Consider the following 23,201-nt stretch of genomic DNA (forward strand, 5'->3'; position numbering starts at 1 on the left):
AGTAGTATCCTCGACGATTGGCAGGCCGCGCCGGGACGATTTCACAGTCAAGGGCTTCGCCCCTGTCGGTGCAACGGCCACGGCCGGCCGTCGGCCGGTGTTTTGTCCTAGGCTGCCCCTCACCATCATCACTCACTCGGGTGTACCTCGGCAGACCGAAGCGTCGACGCCGGCCTGCCGTGCCGTCGCCGTCGCCGCTGTCCACGTACGATGAAATCCTGACGCACGCCGTGTACATCGGGGATCGGTCGCGGAGAGGTGATATATAATTGGCGCTGGCGTGTGTGTCCCGTTGCTCTGCCGTGGAAGCCAGGGAGACCGGAGGAGCGAGCGGCAGGGCCGTTCCGTCCGCCGGCGCACGCGTCCAGCATCGAAAACGTGGTCGCGTGGAGGCTGCGATCTGTGAAGCCCGCCTCGTTCCGTCCCTTTGGGCTCTCGCTGAAGCAAGTGGCTCCCGCCCGAATGGGCAGCGCAACTGGGCAAGTGGCATGCGCCGGTGGAAATGGTGCGCCATGCGGAGCATAACAGGTCGCACGCGTGGGAGTAATGCAGAGACGGTTTGGTAAATTCGATCGGGTTCGGGGCGTGGTACCGTGCGAGAGCAGCGCAGGACACCATCCGTCCATCGCAGGAAAACGACGCAGCAGCTCAGCGGCCAGACGAGGCGAGCGGATTGAAGTGGACGGCAGCGAGCGCGAGGACTTGATCGCAAATCGCGGTTGGTTTCGCCGGAACCTGTCGACGACGACAAGCGCTTTCGACACCACCCGCCCACAGACCCCGGAGCATAAATAAAGGGAAGAAAAGGAAAACGACGCACCAAAACCAAAACAGTGCTTAACTAGTGGCCACAGTCCACAGAGACGAACTCGCGAATCCATAGAAGGACGAACCCAATTGCATTGGATCAAGTCGACGAAGGCGACATCAAGCAACTTTTGTACAAAAGCACGGAGAACATTAGAGACGCGCACCACACAAAAGCATAGTAGCTAGTACAACATCATTATCATTAGAGGCACACCTAGGCCTGTGCCCCAAGATCCATAGTCTTGGCCGCCTCCGGCTGGCTCTCCCCGGCGGCATGGGCGTCAGATTCCACAGGCTTGGCATCCGGCGAGCTCTCCTCCCCGGTCTGCGCATCAGGTCCCACAGGCTTGGCATCAGACGAGCTCTCCTCCGCGGTCTGCGCATCAAGTCCCATAGGCTTGGCATCCGGTGAGCGCTCCTCGGAAGTCTGGGCATCAAGTCCCGTCGGCTTGGCATCCGCCGAGCGCTCCTTGGAAGTCTGGGCATCAGGTTCCGTCGGCTTGGCAACCGGCGAGCGCTCGCCTGCCGAGCTCGGCCCGAACGCCTTGGCGATGCGCTCGATGGGGATGCCGGGGAGGAACCGTGCGCCGGGGAACCCACGCCCGGCCGCGAACGAGATCACCCTGTTGTACTTCTCGCACCAGTAGGCGGCGGTGGGCACGACGATGTGCGCCACCTGCGGGAACACCGGCAGCCCGTTGAGCGAGCGCCAGGCGGAGACGGCGAGGTGCTCGGCCGCCGGCTCGTAGCGCACGTAGAGGTCCTTGGCCACCGGCTCGCAGCGCACGTAGAGGCCCTTGGCCACCGGCTGGACCATGCCGTACACGTCCTTGGCCACGCCCTTCACGCCGGACCGCCTCGCCCCGTCGGCAATCTCCCTGGCCAGCTCCGGCACGGCGTGGACCGCGTGGCACGCCTTCGCCGACGCGGACTTCACCGCCGGCGGGAGGTGCCGGCCCAGCTCCTGCACCGCGTCGTCCACCTGCCATTGCCAATGCACGCCACATCTTATTTTAGCAACATCAGGCAACATCGTTGGAACAGTGCCATGCTTGAAATTGACGACAAGTGTCGCTGGATTGCCGCGACAAAATAAAATGAAATGCGATCGAGGCATGTGATTCCCCGCGGCGCCACCTCGGGGTCTCCGCCAGTGCGCCGGAATCAAAGGAATCTAGTCGGGATCGAGACGCGGGCAGATTCCACGCACCAAGCACGGGAGAATTCTCGACCACACAGCCCTACCCACCAAACTAGGCCCCACTCCACGCACCAGAACGGGAAAATTCTCGATGTTCTCGATGGAACGGGAAGGAAACTGCAGAGGTTATGTGCACCGCTAGAAAATCCAGCGGCGTGTGCTAAGCATGGCAGTTTGGCAGCGGCAGCACAGCCGCGCTGCAACGGGGCCGCGAAACGAGGGCAGCCGCACCCGATGTCGCCCCTAAGCTACGGTGGGGGAGGGGGTTGGCTCGCGAGACGTGCGGGGGACCGTACGTACCTTGCGGTCGACGAAGGCGAGGACGTGGAGGGGGACGCCGTGGAAGCGGCGGGCGACGGGGCCGGCGACGCGCCTGACGGCGGACTCGACGGCGTCGACTCTGGGGCGGAGCGAGCCGGAGTGGTCCCTGGCGAGCGCGTAGAGCGCCGCGATGCACACGGCCGCCTGCACCGCCACCACGTGCACGAACTCCAGGCGCCTCAGCCTCGGCCTCTCCTGCAAGCAACCGAACAACAAACGCCCAAATTCAGAACCAAATTAGCGCAAACTCCGCGCCGAGAAGGGAGGGGGGAGGGGAGGGATTCCGTTCCGCGTACCGCCTGCGGGCTGGCGTCCGCCATCGCTCGCGAACCGCCTGCGAATCGAAGGAAGGAACGGACGAACGAACGAACGGGGGGTTTCTGGAAGCTGGCGAGGGGGGAATGCGAATGGGACACGGTGGAGCCGGAATTTTCTCCCTCCTGCTACAGCTAAAACGGGGAACGAAATGGCAGGGCCGGGAGGCGGGGCCCTATATAGGCGCGCGATGGGTGTCGCGGGGCCGTCCGATGGGGAGGGCGTTCGATCGCAGCCGTCGTCGACGCGGCACCAGAAGGGTCCGGGCTCCGGAGCGGGGCAGGTACGACGTGGCTGGCGTGACGGGCACGTGGCCGGGACGGGAGGGGCACGTCGCTAGCGCCGGTATCTTTTCCTCGTCGGTCCGTGCGCCGAGAGCAAAGAAAGACGGACGGACGGACGTGGTGACCGAAGTCCGGCGTGATGTCACGGTGGTGTAGTGTAGTGTATACTCTTGCTTCTGGAAGCGTATGGGTGTGTGATGGTATGGTATGGGCCGTCCGTCGTCGGCTTTCGTTTATCGGAGAATGCGGCTGTGCCTGAAAATTAAGCTGCGAGTTCTGAAGGGACGATTTTTTCACATGACGAATTATGTAGGAACACACCTTGTCACGGTGGTTGAGCAGCGTCCTCTTCTCTTTTAGGGGTGTTTGGTTCCAGAGACTTTTTTATGTTGGGACTAAAAAGAGGTCCTTAGCAAATCAAACAGGGGACTTTTTGAGACTTTATGCTAAAAGTCCTTATAAGCACCTTCTTGAAAGTCTTTTTTAAAAAGTTCCAAAGACTAGTTCCAAGGACTAGAAAAAGTCATAGGACTAGAGAATCAAACACCGCCTTAGCAATCAAAGGACGGTTCATTCCGCGTGCCAGGAAATCAAACGCTTCCACAGGCCGAACGTACGAAGGAAAGAAGTTCCGTCACCGGCACGTTGATGCGCTTGTGTGATCATCACACTGCGCCACCGCTCGCTTGCTCACGTGTGTGATGCGTCGGGTCGTCACCACCTTCACGCAGTCCCTGCGCGCGGCCTCAGATTGGATCTCCCGCCCTTCGGGCTGGAACAAGATCTTCGCTCGACATGTCGTGATGGTTTCTACTCCCTTCGTTTCTAAATACAAGTCTTTGAAGAGATTCCACTATGGACCACATACGGAACAAAATGAGTGAATCTATACTCTAAAATGCATCTAGATACATCAGTATCTAGTCCATAGTAAAATCTCTACAAAGACTTATATTTAGGAACAGAGGGAGTACTAAATTAATTGGCTCCCGCAGGTGATGCCACACTAACCACCAAAGCAGACCCCTATCTGCTGCTGGAAATGCCAGATTGTGCCGGACAGTTGACTGATGTTAGCAAAGATCCTTTTTAGCGGGGAATGTTGGCAAGATCCATGGGCGAAACGAATGATCCCTTCATCTTGGCTCTTGGGTCCGCCACAAGCGAAGCATGTGCACCATCTAGCATTAAACCTTTCTTCACACTAGACCCAAAAAATTGAACCAAGCACCGTGCAGGATAAATACGGTAGTCTGGGAAGCTAACCCAAACCAATTAGCAGTTATTAACGGAGAAAACTGGGCTCACTTTTTACTTGTTATTAAGTTTGAGTAAGCGGACGACAATGATGACCATCATTCTATCAATATTCTACTCCCACACGCAACAATCAATTTGTAGAATTATACATAAGAACGTACAACCCTCTTCTCTGTTAGATGTCTTCTAGCTTCGACTTGCGGTTCGATCACTATTATTGTTTTCTGACATCAAATAGCGGGGCAGGGACGAGCACGTTTAGCTGCACAACTCGGACATGATGATCTCCTACCGCAACTGGACGCAATGTTAGCCATTGGCAGCTCTCGTTGTTGTACAGACCTGAGCTCTCGTTGCAGGAAGCAAAGCATGCGGCACAGGTTTCAGACCTGTCGAGTGAACGCTGCGGAGTCCCTCTCCTGATCTACAGTGATGCCAGGGCTGAGACCATCTTGCATCTGCTGCCCAGATCCCTGTGTACAGTACACATGTTAGGTGCAGTAAAACAAAAGAAATGTGATTGTGAAGGTTGTTACGTGGAAACAAAACAATTCTGAAAGCACGGGGACGCATACAAAGGTATTATCCATAGAAGCAAAACTAGAACAATGCAGGGTCATGTGCCTTGGAAGGGAATAGCCATATGGTGGTATTTCTAGTGTTGTCGATGTTCCGTCATAAACAGAGATGTACGATCACAGTATACGATGTGAAGATAACTGTTGAAAACTATTTGCGAACAACTTACTTGCGCCTGCAAAGATGACAACGGTAGCTGCTGTTGGTCTTGTGGCATATAAGCTTGTGGTTGAGACAGCCTGTAGTAAGGCTCCTTGAGTTCGAGCTTGGCAGTGGATGTCTGAAGGATGCCGCCTGGGTCCGCACCCACACCCCACATTTTGGCTTCCAGTAAGAATCAGAAGACCACAGGAACGATGAGCTTCATAAATTCAAGAGCAATAGATTTGACTACTAGTAGTAAAAAAGAATAAAAGGGTGTCCAACCTGACATAGTTAAGTATATTGTGTAGCTTTGCGCACTGTGGGCCACCAAATGCAGGCGGCCGGTTATTTCTTGGCCAGCCATGACATATAATGGCTGTGCAAGTACACATCGCAACTGGTACCAGTGAGTCGTAGGGGAGCCAGGAGCAGTGGTAAGCCATCTTTGCACAGTGCTACATTAAACATACCAGATTTTTAATACCAGGGAAATGAATAAAGGGATTGAAGACAGAACTATTAATGCAATACAGCACCCAGAAAAATAATACTAACAGATCAAAATATACTGACCTCCCGTTGAACAGCACATCAAACCAACAGGCTAGCCCATGCACCCTAGTGCCAACAGAGGATACAAAACTCAGGGGAATATCAATCTCGTAAAGGTCCTCTTCCTGAAAATGAAATACGATGATGCCACATTTTGTACAAACAATAACAACTTCCACAAAAAATGCAATTAACTTCAATATCATCTCAATGTATCTCACCTTCATGCTAGTGAAATCAAGTGTATGATACGTAGATTGAGAAATCAACAATCTTGGATCAAATGCATCCACCACGGGCTACATGAGAATTACAAACACATTTAGATTCGACAATAAGAAACAGTCGCTCAGAACAACAGCACTCATTCTTGGGTCATATACAAAATACCAAAGTAGCAAAAAAATAGTAATGGCATGCTTCGAGCCTTCAACTGCATCAGAACCGAGCAGGAATCATGAAAGAAATAGCCAGTACGGTAACTTGCGAAATCCATAAGAAATAGAGCACGAGTAATTTTAGCAATTAACTGGTAAGATCGGATCACAGCCAGATAACCTACGAGATCCATGAGAAACAGATTACGATTAATTTTATCAATTAGCTAGTCGGAAACAGAAAGCAAAACATTTCACAGCTCAACTTGTTACAGGTATTCTATTCTTACTATACTAAGTGTCTAAATACAAATATATTGGAGAATAGTAGGTTCTTTTCAACAAAACATGAGGCAAGAAGCTGAAGCACCTGATTATCCATGATGAAAGCAAAACCAATGATCAACTACAAACGGCTCAAATAAGTATTTACTAGTGACACTGAGTGTCAATGCAATTCCAGTCTAAAGTATGGTGCGGGAAGAAACATGCTTACAGAGGTAGCTAAAACTAATTTACAGACAACATGAAAACACGCATTTAGCAGTCAATTTACCATGGCTAGCTGCAGTGAAATGTAAAATGCTAACTAAAGATCAAGTAGTGTGCACCTGTGAAAAGTATCCGTCAAACGCTGAGCCATGCAAGGGTGTAAGATCAACACCAAAGAAGTTATGCTGCTGCCAGAAGAGAGACTGCAAAGTACACCAAAACTCAAGATAAGAATGCAGAACTCAGAGAGACCTGGATTACTCTTTTCAATAAAAAGATAAACGCAAAGCAAATCCTGCAGAGATGGTAGTTAGCACTCCACCAGTTTGGAATGCCCACGCTTTCCAAGATTTATCTTTCACCAACAATTAGTTCAACCAATATATGTATGTGATGTAAAATTAATACCGTTGGAAAGAGCGATGAAAACGAACCAAAAGTGTCTAGAAAACTGTTACTGTTGGAAACGATGAAAATCAATCCAACGGTATAACTTCTGTATCATGTGATCTACATATTGTTGAACTAATTGTTGATCAATGTTAAATCTCCAAAAGCGCGACATCTAACATTTCCAAACAGAGGGAGTACCATTACACAACAATTGTGCTGCTTTTTATATTAGTTTGCATTTTTAAGCTGCGACGTCCTGATTAGATTCTTGTCATTTGTGAGGTCTTAAATACTCCCTCCATTTCACATTACTTGATATCCTGAATTTCCGCACTTCCACCAAGGCACCAAATGAAAAAGACTATATTCCCCCTTCTGCATTCATTTACTCATGCATTCTCGTAAAGATTAATTTTTAACCTCACATGAGTGCACCATGCACCTCATGCTTGGAACAAACTAAGGACTAATTAAGCTTGGGAGTAGTCGTGCTGAATTATGCATAGGAGAGGTAAATCAGCTAGTAGAATGACATTACTAGGAAAGGCGTATATGAAGAAAAGAAAGTGAAAAATTGACTGAGTGACAGGTAGGACAACAAGGGAGTTCAAAAGGCAGAGAACCATTTTTGCATTTAGGACAGGAGGACAAAAAGGATGAATGCTCAACTTTGCCAAAAAAAAAACAATGCCATTTACAGAAATTATGGACACATTTCGCATTTTCAATTGTAAACAATTTAGTGTTGGACATGCTTGCGATTCCTGTGATTAGCTGGTTGCTTTAAACAGAGATGGATTCACACATTCCTCTCTACTTTACAGTTTATATATGCTAAAGATATCCACCGATGAAGGACTGGACTTGAAGCTAAATCAACGAACCACCAATCTCAAACATACAAATGACTGAGCACAGAAGCCTCATATCATGTACCGTTCTATCTTATATCACGCATAACAAGAACACGGAAGCGAATACACCACCAAATCCAGTAACTATGCTTTATTATAATTCACCAAAGTGATACAGTGGGATTAATAAAACCACAGAAAACACCGGATAATAAGAATGTAGGGTTTAGCAAATGACAGTACCTTGTTTGCCATTTCAACATAGAGGTATTCATCGGAAAATGGAGCCATATGAATCCTAGAAAATGTTCAAGAAGTCAAGCAGCAATGAGTAACTTTTAAATGATTTATAGAACCATACATGCAAGCTCTTTGTTTACAACATTTCAGGCAGAGCCAAACTGCTTGTAAACCCATTTAATATCAGTATTGCACAAAGTTTAAACATATTCCAATCCATCACAAAAAAATGACTCGGAACTTTCAAATGACATCATTTTGATATGATGTTCTATTGGTGTATGACAATTCCAGAATACAGATGTTATCAAACTGACTGCCTATACAGTGTGACCTGTTCTTTATTTGCTGATAAATTGTTGGTATTGTCAACACGGATTTACAACATTGCCGACACATCCATTCTGTGTACAAGGTCCAAAGCAATTTTCCAAGTTACAACCATGCAATCACACAAAGCACAGCCTTATGAACCAAAGCACTAGCCAGAGTTACATGATATGAATATATACCAAGATAGGTGGTGATACCTTGCTCTAAGAACATGTAAAATGCACTGTCATCATCTGGTATTTTTCTTTGATCGTATAACAGATAAATTTTCTCAAAAATTCACAAGCGCGTTTTATAGCTTCAATCTTTTAGTAAGGCAGGCGCCATAGCAATATTTTGTGGGCCTCGAACCCGGCCCGGCCTTTTCAGCATTATATTTCTGAGCACTATTAGCTTATTTCATTGTTCATGTCAGGTTTTAGTTCAGGCCTGTGGACCGAGCCCGAAAGACTGGGCTGTCCATGAGGGAGGCTACTAAGGATGATTAACTAATGCAAGTGCCCCTTTTGCAAGGAGAAAAAAGCCAGGCACATGCATGAAGAAAAGAAGAAATGCTAAAGAACAATTGATTAAGAGCCCAGGATAATAATGATTCAATTGGAAAATATATAACCATACACAGAATAACTGAGAAGTGGAGACAGATGCCAAAAGTAATTATTATCCGGAGTTAATCATAAGAAACGCACCTTCCAGTTGTTGGAAACATTTTACCATCTGGAGCAAGGAATCTGTCCCTAGCTATGACATAGGACTCCAGCATTCTTTCATTCACCAAAAGGGTTCCTACAAAACATTGTAATAATAAATCATAAATGCAAATTTCAGAAAATAAACTAAATAATGATTTTATTATTCCTCAAAATAATGAGCGCACAAGTGAATGTTGGAACACAAACACATTTTGAACAAAAACATACAGACAAACCAAAAACCTGCACTAGAAAATGGGCTAGATCAAAACGTGATACCTGATTCTCTGGAGACATTTAATCATTCTAAGGGCCTATCAACTTTTGAATTAGTATTCCAAATTTCTAACTTCAGAATGCTAGCAGTATGCAAATTGTTAAGGTGTGATCCTGCTATGACAGCTATGAGAAGCTGCTAGTGCTATGTGTCAAATACTCAAATTACAGTACTTTGGACCTGGACTTTCAACCATACTATAATAAACTGCTGAATCAAGCATACAGCAGGACCTTGTCTTCAGAAATAGTCCACAGGTTATAACCATTGCACTTTGGAGCAGTTTATAATGTACTCTGGTATGTGTCGTTTAGAGCTACCAAGGGCTGAGACAAACACAGGAGTTCTCACTTCTCAATATATCAACAGGTGTGCATTGAACATTGCTAAAAATATATACTAATTGGTATGCATACAGATAGACAAAGCACAAAAGGATAGAACCGTCCAGAAAATTAGCTGAAAACCATACCCATAGGCTCAGAAATCAGTATATCAGCTTTTTCTGGAAGTTCAACTTCCTCGACTTTGCCTTTGATGATCTATTTAGAAGAGGGGGGTGTACAGTTTCAGTAGAGTCAAAGGAAAGACTGAAAAGGAACATATTGAATCCAACTGATATAAAACAAACCGTGATTCGTTGCCCAAACGATGGGTTCCCAGAAATAAGCCGTTGGGCATGTTCAACCATTTCAGATGCCTCAACTGCATAGACATGTTTGGCACCAGCCTGACATTTACATGACAAACAGCACCTGTTATGTTATCAGACACAAAATGACAAGAGTCAAAGAACCAGTGAAGAAGCTTCGAGCGCACCTGTGCAGCAAATAACGAAAGAATACCGCTACCAGCTCCAACGTCAACCACAACTTTACCCTCGAAGTCGGCCCGGTTTTCCATTACAGCAGCATAGTATGTTCCTGGAGCGAAAGAAAATGCACTTATTATATATATGCAGAAGACGAGTTTAATGCCATGTTGATAACTGAATCAAATAACTGAAAATTTTAGTTCAAAAAAGGTTAACATTTCTCAAACTTCATACACAGAGTAAATTTAGTTGAGTATTTAACGTCAGGTAGAGATATTGACCTGTCCTCACAAAATCTTGCAACATGTTTTGCTGATGTAATAGCTGGCCATAGTAGTGGAAATACATCTGTGCTGATGATGCCTCAATTTTTGTATCAAATTTACTTTTGCAAGCCACTATTGATCCATTCTCCAATGATTCACCTGTCATATAACCAGCAATATGTTAGACATGCTAAGAAGCTATGGTTATTTTTCCACCAAAAAGAAAGGAAAAATTAATTTGTGGCATCATTTCTGGTGCAAGTTATTCGATGAACAAGTCACTGCTATTTCTCAGGTGCCAGTGCCACACAGAAACAAGATATACCAAAGATGTACATACTTTTAGTGAATTAGCATTCATAAAGCATTAAAATGTGCTAGTTCTAAATGTGCCTACCAAAGGCAGGGGAGGGAGATGGCATCGTTCAGCTAGTGTTAGAATAATGTGTCAAACCGCAGTGGTAGCTAGCATGTAAAAGAAAAGGAACTTGTCTTGTATTTGAGGGTCACTATTGACTGTTTATATACTGCAGATGGGGCTGATGGCATGCATGAGACTCTAATAACAAGAGAAATACTCCAAGATAATGCAACAAATATACTACTTAAATTATCAGAAACAAGAAATGAAATGAGAAATGAAAGGACAAACCAGCTTTTCCACTAATAGTTTGTTGTTTCCATCGTTGAAAAGCTAGAGAGAAGGCTTTGCTCTCGGCTTCTGTCCTAAGAACAACCTTAATTGCTCTTGAAAACAATTTCTGCCTCAAAGAACTGAGAGTTAACATGAAGCCATTTCATATGTACTACAAGAAAGTTCCAATATACAGGGCCAGAAAATTATTAACAAATATTCATAGAACTTCACCACTAGCCCACATGGAGGAAATTTAGCGAGGTATCAAGAGGGTGGCAACAGAGAAGTGTTACATGGCACAGGATCCATCTTTACACCAAATCAAGACAAAGTATTCAGAGTTTTATTAGGCTCTACTCCAGAATAGCTAGCACCACAATCCTTTGCAAACAGAAAAAGGTGTCGAGATTTGTTGCTTTTTTATACAAATTTGAAGCTACATTAAAGCGCATTTAGAAGAGTCATGCTTAGATCATACTACAATTTCATCTACTATTGATCAAGTCACTATTAGCATAAAACGTGCCAAAAATACTGTGTCACAGAATACAAAATGCCATGGAATCTGCATTATTCGTGCCATGATACAGAACTAGTATTTTCAAAATTCACCAAATCACCACTCGAGCATTTCTAGAGGAAATTAATTGATTCTCTACCTCGATATCATCTACCCTGCAATAACCAGCCTTCCACGCCTCGAGCATTCTCTACCTCGAGCATTTTCAACTGGGTTACGCCGTACATCCAACAGAGGCACGAAGCAAACTAAAACCCAACGAAGCAACTGAAGAGTACCTCTTCCACGCCAGCCTTGGCCTCGGTCTCGCCGCTCACGCAGAGCCACTCCATCGGCCCCAGCTTGAATATCTGCAGAACCAGAAACATTACTCCTCCGAACCCACAGCAACGGCACGCGCCCCTCAGAACCACACGAATCCGAGCCCAGCCGCACCCGGACCACTCCCACCGCTCCACTCCTCCCCAAAATCACGGGGATCACGGCGCGTACCTGCGCGTCGGAGAGGTCGATCTGGAACGCCTGCTCCGCGCCGGGCCTGACGAGGCTGAGGCGCGCCGCCCCGGAGGCGGGGTCCGGGCCGAACACGGCCTTCCCGGCGGCCTCCTGCGAGGCGGCGGCGTTGACGTCGGAGAAGGAGACGTTGGGGAACATGTCCGCCGACGCCATTCCTGGATCCCGGCGCGGTTCCGAGCGCCGCGGCGGGGGCTAGCTAGGGTTTTGGGGCGGGGCGGGGGCGGGAGGGTGGTGGCTCGCGTGGAGCTGGCAGGCGTTTGTACGCGTGGGGGTGGGGGGGGCGGAGCGCCTGGGCTTTTTTACGCCTCGTGCTCCTTTCTTTCCTCCCCTCTCGTTGCTCTGCGGATTTTAATTTCCGGCGGAGACGACGCCCCGCCGGTGCCACCGCGACGCGCTGAGTTCGAGCTCGCTCCCGGAACTTGTCGCTGACAGGTGGACCGAGCTGTGCGCTGTGAGGTTTGGGCCCGTTTGCCAGTGAGATGGAGAAGTTCTCGCTTGTGTGTGTAGCGGCGGTACCGGTTAAAGCCGACGTGTACGGCTGTGACGTGAGGCTTTACTGCAGACTGGTAGGCGACGGGGAAATGCCGGTGCAGTGTTTCCCCGGGCCCACAGTTCAGTCAGTGAGTTCAGGGCAAGGATGAGTTTGACACTAGACACTGGGATCTGGTTACTAAAATATCAGTGCGAGTGGGCTTTCAGGCCTATTGGATTTGTTCGTTGGCAGGCCCAACTGTTTTGGGTCACATCGATGTTCATTGTAGACCCGAAAACATGGGAAATTAAATACACTCGAAAAAACATGGAAAATCATTCTATGCTCCGACAAATGCTTCTTTATCGACTTCTAAATCTCATCTCAACGGACGAGTGGTTATTGCGATTTCTAAAGTTGGTACTGGCTAAGGCGTTTTCAATCTTCAGCTGCGCATAATGGGAGGAAGAAAAAGGCTAATATGTTTTGCAATGTAATCTCATTGGACTGACGGCCTGCGTCCAGTTATCTTTCCATTGTATCGGCTTTTTTTGCGGGGTAGCTATTTTTTCCTTGATAAATATCATATATAAGATGCCATTAGGATGTCACTTTCAAAAACATGCACACCTTCACTGTTATCTGCCTCACCCCCCCCCCCCCCCATGGTCGGAGATAGATGTGACCGACTGAACCGGGGTCGGAGACTTGAGTCAGAGTTGGGAGTGACATGGCCAACAACGGCGTCACCGATGGAGGCGAGGCGGTGCCTTAACGGTATGGGTGTGAGGAGGATCATCGGCGTTGGAGAAGGGAAATGTTCAAAGGGATGGGACAAGGTGACGACTTGGGCAGCGCAACGAGGCGGCGTGATAATGGTGCTAGCAGCTGGTACCGGGAGACATATGATTAGAATGATGGCGACAAATGGGTCAGGGAGCGTTGAAGTCAGCGGTTGACTCATCTCGATGCAATCAAAGAGTGTATAATAGGAGCACTCGGAGAACATGTCCGATGCACCAAGTTCCAGTGCAATCAAGGCTCCTTTGATTTTAAAGAAACTTCATAGGGTTTTTGAAGGTTTCGATCCTCAGGAATTTTTTCCTTGCAGTGGTCGTTTGATTCATGTTATTTGAATCCTTAGGATTTTTTTCTATATGATTCATTTATACTATATTTTGAATGAATTTTTCCTTCATACTTCTCAGTATAATTATTTTGTTTTTCTTGTGCCGTCAAACGCTTTTTCATCCAAATTCCTATAGTTTTCTAATCCTATGGGATAGGAGAGGACATAACATCTTATCCCTAGTTTTTGTGATACCGATGCACCCCGGCGAACGACGATATGGACGACATAACCTTACACCTGTTAAAAAAAACGGTACGAGCAGGAGAATTGCTTCTTCAATAGTTGAGTTCTTTGCACCGACATCGCAAGGAAAATGATTTGCCGCTTCAGTAGGTGCCCCCTGCAAAGGCATTTGGATGTGAGCTGTAGTTAGATTAGTTCTTTTAGGGTATAGTTAGATTAGTCGGATCAGCTCTATGGGCAAACGAAGCTTGCAGAAATTCGGAGAGGGTCCAGCACACCCCACAATGAGCTCAGAGAACAAATGCAAGATGTGATGATAATATTTGATGGGAACTGATGTCATAATTAAATATCAAATAGTTTCCCTACAGAGTACAGACTGCCCATGATTGCACCTAGGCGTACACAGCAGAATATCCTGAAATAAAACAGCTACCTGAAGAACATTTGAGAGGATAAGTCGTCTGCATGATTGGATTAAACATACTCCATACTAGTGCCAACACACGTCTCCAGCTACCGAACACTGATTCCCAGTATCTTGCAAACCGCCAGCTTACTACAGAAGAATTGCGCGTTCCTTCATTTTGCTAGATTTAGTGGTTGCCATGTTAAGTCTCTTTGGTCAAACACTTGCCTTATTAGTGGCTACCATGTAGAGAACTGCTGATTTGGAACCTGCAACACCAACAATGGCGTGGCGCCACCGCCAATGCAAAAACTCATTAAAAATGCTTGCAAATGCACACCGGTACGACCTCACATCCTCCATCCAATTTTTTACCATCGTTTCTAGTGGTCATCACTCATCAGTTCTGCATGCACAGGTATATTAGTTCTGGCCGTGCTGAACTGTGAAACAGAGGACTGTTTTGGTGAACGGAGATTGGAAAAAATGCTAGCAGGCTCTGCCTCGTTTCCGTGCGAGGACCAGAATAGCTCTTCGTAGGTATGGCGGCAGTAGATCATATTGTTCTAATCTACTCCCTCCGTTCCTAAATATTTGTATTTTTAGAGATTTTAACAAATGACTACACACAGAGCAAAATCAGTAAATCTACACTTTAAAATATGTCTATATACAGCCATATGTGGTAGTCCATTTGAAATCTCTAAAAGGTCAAATATTTAGAAACGGAGGGAGTAGCTCAATAGATAGTGTTAAAACGGGGGGAAATGGCAATAGGTCTCATGTCACATTTGATACTGCTCAGCCGCTCTGTTAAATGCTCGAAATTAACCATCAATCATCTCATGCACGTATAGTACATCGAAGCACAACAACACCAAAATGAATGGAAAATATTCATGTCAAGGAAAGTTCAACCCCCGTGGCCCAAGGAAACAGCGACATCAACCAACGAGCAGCAGAAACCGCGTTACTCCCTCGTCGGTTCATCAGTCGCGGCACTGCGTGATGGCGGAGCAGCCGCGCTCGTAGGGGTTGGCCTCCGCGCCGGGGCGGCAGTTGTAGTAGGACGCGCCGGTGTAGGGGCACGGCACCGTGCTGGCGTACAGCGCGCCGTAGCTGATGTACCCCGCCGTGCCGTTGGTGTCGGTGCTGTTGTTGCTGCCGACGTCCTGCAGCAACCGCCTCCTCGTGCCGACCTCGCCGTCCTCGGCGCTCGCGTGGACGATGGGTGCTGCCGCGACGGCGGCGACGGCCAGGAGCAGGAGGAGCAGAGGCAGAGCACGGCGTGCCATGGCTGTCCTGGTCGCAGCGCGTTGCGAGGATGCTTTGGGTTTGGGAGACGGCTGAATGCTGATGGCCGGGGAGTTTGTGTTGTGACCGGGGTTTTAAACAGCACGTACGCGTGTAGGAGGAGCAGGGTTCGTCGGAAGGACGGGTGGGTGGCCACTCCGCCGGTTGACTTTGGGGCTCGCGTTAGGACTGGGGATCCACTACCATTTCCGCAGCTGGAGGAGACTTTGCCCGGCCTGCAGGTGCCAGCCGGAACACGAATCAAGATACTAATTGGCTAGTTTATTCATCTCTCTTACTGCCTTGCCGGAACACGAATCAAGATACTGGCTTGGATAGTTTATTCATCTCTTTTACTGCCTCTGTGTAAGATGCTGCCCCAATCGAAAAATCGCATCCCGACTCCTCAAATCTAGGAAGAATATCACATGATACCAACACTTATATACTCCCATGATATCAATTTGAAAAATTCAAATTTAATCGTTTCAAAAAATTCCGAAAAAAATCATGAATGTTCTTACCATATGTTTCCACAAGCCCTAAAAAAATCAGATCCAAATTCAAATTGTGCAATGAGAAACAAAAAAGACAAATTCAGCATGAATAGTGTCAATAAAGACAAAACATGAATAGTGTAAAAATACTACACTATTCACAACAGATTTTTCTTTTTTTGTTTGTCAATGTGTATATCGAATTTGGATCTGATTTTTTTAGGGCTTGTAGACACATATGTTGAGAACATCTATGATTTTTTTTGGAATTTTTTGACACGTTTAAATTTGAATTTTTCAAATTGGTATCATGGGAGCATATAAGTGTTGGTATCATGTGATATTCTCCCCTCAAATCTAACCCAAATGTCTGGGCTGTCCTGCATCCCTTGAATCCAACTCATGTTAGATGGATATGAGGTGATCTGAATACGCCCAGACGCAGCCGTCACGTGGGACCGTCCCATGTTGGCCCACCTCGACGCCACATAAACCCCACCTCATTCCCAATCGGATCAAACCCTATCACTCTTGCCGGCTTCACTTCCTTCATGTTTCGCTTCGGTTTGTGTCCGTACCTTCCAAGCGCCACCATGTCTGACTTCGGTAGCGAGCCCGACTCCACTGGCTGGGATGCACTCGCCAAATCAGATTCGAGCTCCGCCCCGGACAACGAGGAGCTCGCCCTTTGCTGGCCGCGCATGGACAGGGGTGGGAGCTCGAGCTTTATGCCCTTCTCAGTGGCCCGGAGGGGCAGCTCAAGCTTTGCGCCGACCTGCGCCAGCCCGACGTAGTCTGCGCCCTTCCCGTTGAGGCGGCAAAGTGAGCTGTGGCGCCTGGCAACTTCAGTCCTTGCTCCTCATGGACGATTTCGGGTGCTCATGCTTGCACCGCCGAGCCAACAGTCACAGCTCCCCGAGTCGGAAGCGCGGGTCGCTCTCTGCGCGAGGCACAGGGCGACGCAGGCCGAATGTAGCCAGTCCGGCTATAGGTCATGTAGATTCACTCCCAGGCCGCTTCCCACCGACTTGGAGGACAACCTTCTTCGCAACGTCATCCGCCGCTCCTTGCCCACGACGGAGACGAGCGCCTGCTGTCGCCGCCGCAAATATGCCAAGGCATAGCGGCTCGGTATCGAGGAATTCAATCGGCTCGTGCGACAGAGGACGACCAACACGGCGAAAGCTCAACGCCTCGCCAAGAGCAGGTCCCCGTCGCCCGACGCCTGGCAGACCTCCCCTCCTTGTCCTTGTCCACCTCCATTAGTAGCGACACCACAAGTGTCGATGCGATACCCCTTTGACCACCGACATCGACGCCGAGGAGTATTACAGCCGCTCTAGAGACACCAAGGGGAAGGGCCCGACGAGGAAGTGGTGAAATTCGATGCCTCGTATCTATTTTTATCTATCGTTTAGTCGTATATCGTAGTCGATCGACAAACTTTCTATGTCTGATCTTTTGTGAACTTATTATGCCTGATTTGTATAAACTCGATGTGCCCACTATACTATGTTGAATTTATCTACGTACTGTTGATCACCTTGCATGGGGTTGCAGGGATTTAAGGGGGGTAGCTACGGATGCGGGGAAATGAGAGGTGACCGAGCGTAGTTCACGAACATATAGACTGGGAAGGGGGGGGGGAGGGGAATTGACAAGTCCGGTGGTAGATGCTCTAAGCATTCGTACGGTACCTCTTTCTTCATGATGGTGTGAAACTCGAGAGTAGCAACATAACGCGTCATCGGCACGTGCAGAATGGTTGATTCTCCGTGTTCGGTTTTATACAGGGATTCAGCTCCTTCGTGAAATAAATCCAGAAATAATGCAAGCAACAGAATTTGAACCCTGAGCTGGGCTATCACTGTCCCTCTAACCATCCAACCACATGTTGGTTCGCTCCGATTTGAATCTCTAGCAGTCATATCTACATGTAAATTTGAACTAAAACCACGACAAGTAATTTGGAACGGAGGGAGTATAAGTATGCTTTATCTCTAGTAGTCATATGTATATGTATGAGCAGGGTGTTAGGAACCACATATACACATAATTCGGCCAGCGATTTTTGAAAAAGGAATTTTGGTTAAAAAATCATGGAAGATGGTCAAAGGGAGCGGGTATACGCAAAACCATTGGCGTGCGAAACAATTGTGAGGAATGCTGTCAGCCGTAGGATTTAACCGATCCAACGGCCGACAATCTAAACGCCCGCGGTCCCGATAAAACCAAGGGGGAGGAAGCACGCGACTAAACCCTAGCCGCCGTCCGTCCCCAACCTTCACCGCCGCTCCCCCTCAACCCCCCGCCCCCAAACCCGCCGCCGCCTCCATCATGCGGCCGCTCGACGAGAAGGAGACCACGATGGTCTTCGAGAAGCTCTTCAAGTTCACCGGCCCCAACCTGAAGCACCTCCTGGAGCGGCCCTCCGTGGAGGGCCCCGACCCGGAGCCCGGCCGCTACTGCCTCCGCCTCCACAAGAACCGCGTCTTCTACGCCTCCGAGTCGCTCGTCCGCCGCGCCACCGCCGTGTCCCGCACGCGCCTCGCCGGGGTCGGCACGCCCATCGGCAAGTTCACCCACGGCGGCGCCTTCCACCTCACCGTCCACGCGCTCGACCTCCTCGCCGCCCACGCGCGCCGCCGCATCTGGCTCAAGCCCGACACGGAGCGCTCGTTCCTCTTCGGCAACTCCGTGCCCAAGTCCGCGCTCGCGCGCATCACCGAGAACACCAAGTCCGGCGACGGCGTCGTCGTCATGTCCATGGCCGACGTGCCGCTCGGGTTCGGGGTCGCCGCCAGGGGCGCGCAGGACTGCAGGAAGGCCGATACCAACGCCGTGGTGGTGCTCCACCAGTCGGATGCTGGCGAGTACCTCCGCAAGGAGGAGGAGCTCATGTGAGGTGAGGGTCGAGGCTTGGTTGTTATTGTGTTTACTGATTGGACCTTATGCGTGAATTTAGGGACCCAATGCCTTACTATCTTGTTCGAGAGTTCCTGGATATGGCATATGAATGTACTGGATGATTAATTGAGTATGAGATGATGCGATTGCAAATTTGTGGTGATAATTGGTCCTTCTCACCTGTGAGCAATGTTCAAGAAAGCGTTTTTAGGTGCTGCTTAAGCGTGCTTAAGCACTGAGCGACAGCTAAACGCTTCGCTTCTGGCCTAGGCGCAACTTTTAGCGTTGAGCGGAAAAAAGCGTGATTTAGCGGCCGGTTAAGCGCTAAGCGCTGGCTGAGCGGCCGCTGCGCGCGCTTAAGCGATAGAATAGCGAAGAAGGCGGCCCAAAAGTCAGGCGGGAGCTAACCCACTTATGTGGATGAAGACTGATCCTGCTGTTGCTGCTTGAGTGCTGCTGCCGCTGCTGCCATTTATCTTATATATGCTCATTGCCTCATTCTAAGACAATATTATGCATTTATGCTTGCTGTGTGAACCACTGAACCTTATCCTTATGTGTTATCTGGCTATTTGTTGCGGTGTGTGAACCACTGAACCTCAACCTTATGTGCTATTTCAGATTTTCAGTTACCTATGTGCTATATTTCCTGTCTTGTGCATATTATAAAAAAACAGCCAAATTCTGGCCAATTTAAAAAAACGCTTAATCCCGGTTAAGCAGCGCTTAAGCTGCCATTGCTCTAAGCTGTGGCCTTCCGCTCCGCTTACGCTTACCGCTTTCTTGAACATTGCCTGTGAGTGATTTTTGGATCATACTACTTACTGAATTGTGTGGAATGAATCAAGCAAAGTAGTTTCTGGGATTGAATTGTTCCATTGGGTTATTATTAGTCGGTGTTGGTTATGTGTGTTAATAAACCATATAACTGATTTATACATAGATGAATTGGTTAATTGAAGAAGTATGTTGCATCACTCAGGGTAATAGAACAACATAAATGGTCACTGTGATCTTCATTTTGGCACTTTGACAAGTGTTGTCTTATGCTTGTTGCGGTGATGTGTTGACTTACCTGGATTATCAAATCAAGGACAGGAATGCTTTTGTTCCCACCTCTGGTTGTACACTTAACACTCTTTTGTTTCTTGAGGTCCTCTGTAGTACTGCTGTGCGAACTGCGAACTACTAAAGAAGTAGATGTTGTCACATGAGATTAGTGTGGTCTTCACTACATGTGAAGATAGAATGCCCTTAAACAATAACTTCCCTGATCATTTGTTTTCGTGACTAGTAAAAACTTGAGGCGAAACATGAGCTCTGTGCTGTTTGGACAGAAAGTGGCGCTTTTCCATCATGAACATAAAACGCTTAGTATACTAGACTAAGATTAGGTTACAGGTTTCGTTCTGATATATACTCCCTCCGTTTCTAAATATAAGACCTTTTAGAGATTTTACTACGGGCTACATATGGATGTATATAGACATATTTTAGAGTGTGGATTCACTCATTTTGCTCTGTATGTAGTCCGCATTGGAGTCTCTAAAAAGCCTTATATTTAGGAACAGAGAGAGTACTCACTATGATTGGTTTTCAGGGCAGATTTTGAATATTTGGCCTATCATTTCCCTGTAACTGACTGGCATGTGATTGGCCTTGAAATCCTGCCTCTGCAGTTGTAGTATCTGTACTCTACTACCAGAAAATAAACTGGTTGCTCACTGTGACAATCAACACCACTTTCTCTTAGTCATGTGGCCTGTAGATATTTCTTTCGTGACCTGAGCACGTCATTTGTATGACACACTTGGTTTGCCCCATGTGATTCTGATTTACAGCATTTGTGCTTGCAGGTGATGTGCCACTGTGGTGCTGAAAGATGTGTTCCCTCCATGGTTGCGATCACCGATCATCTGTGCTTGCAATCAGTGTGCAGTTCGTCGGCCATTCTGTATTCTGCAGTTTTTATACAGGGCAAGGACAAGCGGATATCCGATCGTTGCGGAGTAGTTCTGATGGCTATAAATTTTGTCACGCTGTAGCTTATCAGTAAGCTACTGCATTGTATCGTGTGAACTGTGAACTAAAGATTATGATAATGATATATTTCCGCTTGGAGCCCTAATTGTTTCTATGTTTGATCGACAAATTACTTACCAGCAAGCTAACCTGCTCATGAATGCCCCTGGTTTCATCACGCTTTAAGCCGCGAAGCTTTGGCAGCCATAGAGCTACGGTTAGCCATAGTAAGATTCTTATAGACAAACATTAGCCACTACTCTTGGTACCACATGGGCAGTACTCTTGTTTTACTTTTTATGGGGTGACATGGCTCGCCATTGCCAGGACAAAACATATGACTGTATACATTGCCAGCAGATTTGATCTTCAGTGATATAAAACATACAATTCCAATTCCAAGGTCAGGTAGCATAAGGAGATTAACTTCATTCTTAAATAAGAATGAACAAAAAAATACGGTGAGGAGAAAAATTGCGCATCCAGGGAATCGAACCCTGGTCAGTAGCGTGGGAGGGTACTATGATACCACTACACCAGATGCGCTTGGTTGCCTTTTGACCATTGATTACGGCTAATAAACATTAGTACTCTAAAATCCAGTGCACAGCTATCCTATGTTTCAAATTTAACTAATAATAAAAGATTCTAATTAGTGGTCGGAGATATAAAGGTTTCACTGCACGCCTTTAGAAACGTCATGTAGTTCTGAATAGAACTACTAGTATATGTTTCGTGAGAGCTCAAGGGTTAAAAATCTAGTGATGCAGTCAGGCCAAGGCCAAGGAGGTCCTGCCACGTGTCGCATGGGCCCCATCCCGTGAGGATAATGGGAGCCAGCGTGGCGCCGTGGCCGGCCAATGGAATGGAAGCAAGCCTCACCCTATCCACACGCCCACCGCAGCGCCGTTTTCCCTCCACAGCATCCTCCACGATCAAAAACAAAACCATCACCACGCCCCCCTCCCCTGAGGCCACACACGCGCACGAACACACACCAGATCAATCAAGAAAACCCCGAGAGGATCATGGCCGGCGTGAACACCAGTGTGGTCGGCCTCAAGCCCGCCGCGGCGGTGCCGCAGTCCGCCTCGCCGGCGGCGGCAAAGCGCGTGCAGGTCGCCCCGGCCAAGGACCGGCGGTCGGCGCTTCTCGGCCTGGCGGCGGTCTTCGCCGTCACGGCCGCCTCCGCCGGGTCGGCCAGGGCAAGCGTCTTCGACGAGTACCTCGAGAAGAGCAAGCTCAACAAGGTCCGCTCTGTTTCCTTCCTTCCCTGTCATCACCGTCAGTTTGTTGCTCATTTCTCATCGGAGTTTGACGATCTTTTTTTATGGTTTTTGCGCGTGATCAGGAGCTGAACGACAAGAAGAGGGCGGCGACGAGCGGCGCCAACTTCGCGCGCGCCTACACCGTCCAGTTCGGCAGCTGCAAGTTCCCCTACAACTTCACCGGCTGCCAGGACCTCGCCAAGCAGAAGGTAGCTCTCCTGTTTAATTAACTCTCCATGGCCGGATGAACTCTAAGCTCTGGCTGGCTGACGATCATGTCTTCTTGTGTGGTCGCAGAAAGTCCCGTTCATCACCGACGACCTGGAGATCGAGTGCGAGGGGAAGGAGAAGTTCAAGTGCGGATCCAACGTCTTCTGGAAATGGTGAAGCTCATCGATCTGCCAGGCAATATGGCGAGTGCTGATGTACGCCAGCGCACCGCGTGTACCTAGATGTTCAAAGCTGCGCACGTGTTTCGACTGTGAAGTTATCGTCGCTGTAATTTTATCATCAAGTGGAATTCTGTAATTTTATCAGGCTTGTCAGAACACAAACATTCATCAGTTAGAATCTTTCAAGAAAGCTGCTTAGGCAAATTCGAGATCAGATAGGAAAACGCAAAAAATTTATACTCCTACATAGTAACACCTAAAGAAGATAGTATCATCATAAGTATAAGAAATATTCATGTTGTTGAACCTTGATTAAATACCTGCCAGCTACGTCATCCAGGATAATTCCTCCTAGTTAAATTCCCAAGGTTAGGTTACAACACATAGATTAATTTTGTTTTTGATTATACGAATGAGCAATCGAAAAAAAACAAAAATATGCGCATCCAGGGAATCGAACCCTGGTCAGTACCGTGGGAGGGTACTATGATACCACTACACCGGACGAGGCTCCTCTGCCGTTCGGCAGGGTGCCGTTCCATCCCTGACAGGTGGGCTCATTAAAAAACAGGCCCACATGGCAGTGCCACAACTGCAGGTGATGTACGTCAGGGGAGCCGCTTCCCACTACACCAGATGCGCTTGTCTGGCACTGAACCTTGATGAAGCTAACTGTAGTGTACAGAATAAATTCCAAAGTCCGTTGTACAACTTGAACGTACTAGTACGCCGGTACGTGCGTGGCACGT

General features: G+C 47.9%; 5 protein-coding genes and 1 non-coding gene across 7 annotated transcripts; 2 read left to right on the forward strand and 4 right to left on the reverse strand.

Annotated features, from left to right (window-relative positions):
• Positions 1 to 880: 880 nt before the first annotated feature.
• On the reverse strand, positions 881 to 2,801 carry LOC123051614 (stress-related protein). Its single transcript, XM_044474549.1, has 3 exons — positions 2,629 to 2,801; positions 2,312 to 2,527; positions 881 to 1,792 (listed from the first exon to the last, which is right to left on the reverse strand). The coding sequence occupies exons 1-3, from the start codon at positions 2,650 to 2,652 to the stop codon at positions 1,025 to 1,027; spliced, it is 1,008 nt and encodes a 335-aa protein (XP_044330484.1). The 5' UTR covers positions 2,653 to 2,801; the 3' UTR covers positions 881 to 1,024.
• A 1,415-nt stretch (positions 2,802 to 4,216) lies between these two features.
• On the reverse strand, positions 4,217 to 12,131 carry LOC123051615 (probable histone-arginine methyltransferase CARM1). Of its 2 annotated transcripts, XM_044474550.1 has the most exons (16): positions 11,854 to 12,131; positions 11,640 to 11,711; positions 11,501 to 11,551; positions 10,857 to 10,965; positions 10,220 to 10,363; positions 9,944 to 10,047; positions 9,756 to 9,854; positions 9,597 to 9,666; positions 8,845 to 8,941; positions 7,826 to 7,880; positions 6,455 to 6,538; positions 5,688 to 5,765; positions 5,488 to 5,591; positions 5,197 to 5,369; positions 4,940 to 5,094; positions 4,217 to 4,664 (listed from the first exon to the last, which is right to left on the reverse strand). In XM_044474550.1, the coding sequence occupies exons 1-16, from the start codon at positions 12,028 to 12,030 to the stop codon at positions 4,575 to 4,577; spliced, it is 1,662 nt and encodes a 553-aa protein (XP_044330485.1). In that variant the 5' UTR covers positions 12,031 to 12,131; the 3' UTR covers positions 4,217 to 4,574. The 2 variants fall into 2 exon arrangements, with proteins under 2 accessions (XP_044330485.1, XP_044330486.1); XM_044474551.1 differs by lacking the exon at positions 11,501 to 11,551 and having other exon boundaries at positions 11,854 to 12,128.
• A 2,710-nt stretch (positions 12,132 to 14,841) lies between these two features.
• LOC123048736 (rapid alkalinization factor-like) lies at positions 14,842 to 15,419 on the reverse strand. The gene has a single exon (XM_044471780.1). The coding sequence runs from the start codon at positions 15,366 to 15,368 to the stop codon at positions 15,063 to 15,065; it is 306 nt and encodes a 101-aa protein (XP_044327715.1). The 5' UTR covers positions 15,369 to 15,419; the 3' UTR covers positions 14,842 to 15,062.
• Positions 15,420 to 18,124: 2,705 nt separating this feature from the next.
• Positions 18,125 to 20,898, forward strand: LOC123051616 (60S ribosome subunit biogenesis protein NIP7 homolog). Its single transcript, XM_044474552.1, has 2 exons — positions 18,125 to 18,768; positions 20,627 to 20,898. Exon 1 carries the CDS (start codon positions 18,201 to 18,203, stop codon positions 18,765 to 18,767), a length of 567 nt encoding a protein of 188 aa, XP_044330487.1. The 5' UTR covers positions 18,125 to 18,200; the 3' UTR covers position 18,768; positions 20,627 to 20,898.
• A 369-nt stretch (positions 20,899 to 21,267) lies between these two features.
• Positions 21,268 to 21,338, reverse strand: TRNAG-CCC (transfer RNA glycine (anticodon CCC)). The gene has a single exon. It is a non-coding gene; the product is annotated as a tRNA-Gly (tRNA).
• A 378-nt stretch (positions 21,339 to 21,716) lies between these two features.
• LOC123051617 (photosystem I reaction center subunit N, chloroplastic) lies at positions 21,717 to 22,623 on the forward strand. Its single transcript, XM_044474553.1, has 3 exons — positions 21,717 to 22,042; positions 22,144 to 22,269; positions 22,358 to 22,623. The coding sequence occupies exons 1-3, from the start codon at positions 21,821 to 21,823 to the stop codon at positions 22,445 to 22,447; spliced, it is 438 nt and encodes a 145-aa protein (XP_044330488.1). The 5' UTR covers positions 21,717 to 21,820; the 3' UTR covers positions 22,448 to 22,623.
• The last annotated feature ends 578 nt before the right edge of the window (positions 22,624 to 23,201 follow it).

Source organism: Triticum aestivum, chromosome 2D (assembly GCF_018294505.1).
Source record: "Triticum aestivum cultivar Chinese Spring chromosome 2D, IWGSC CS RefSeq v2.1, whole genome shotgun sequence".
NCBI classification, from domain to species: domain Eukaryota; kingdom Viridiplantae; phylum Streptophyta; class Magnoliopsida; order Poales; family Poaceae; genus Triticum; species Triticum aestivum.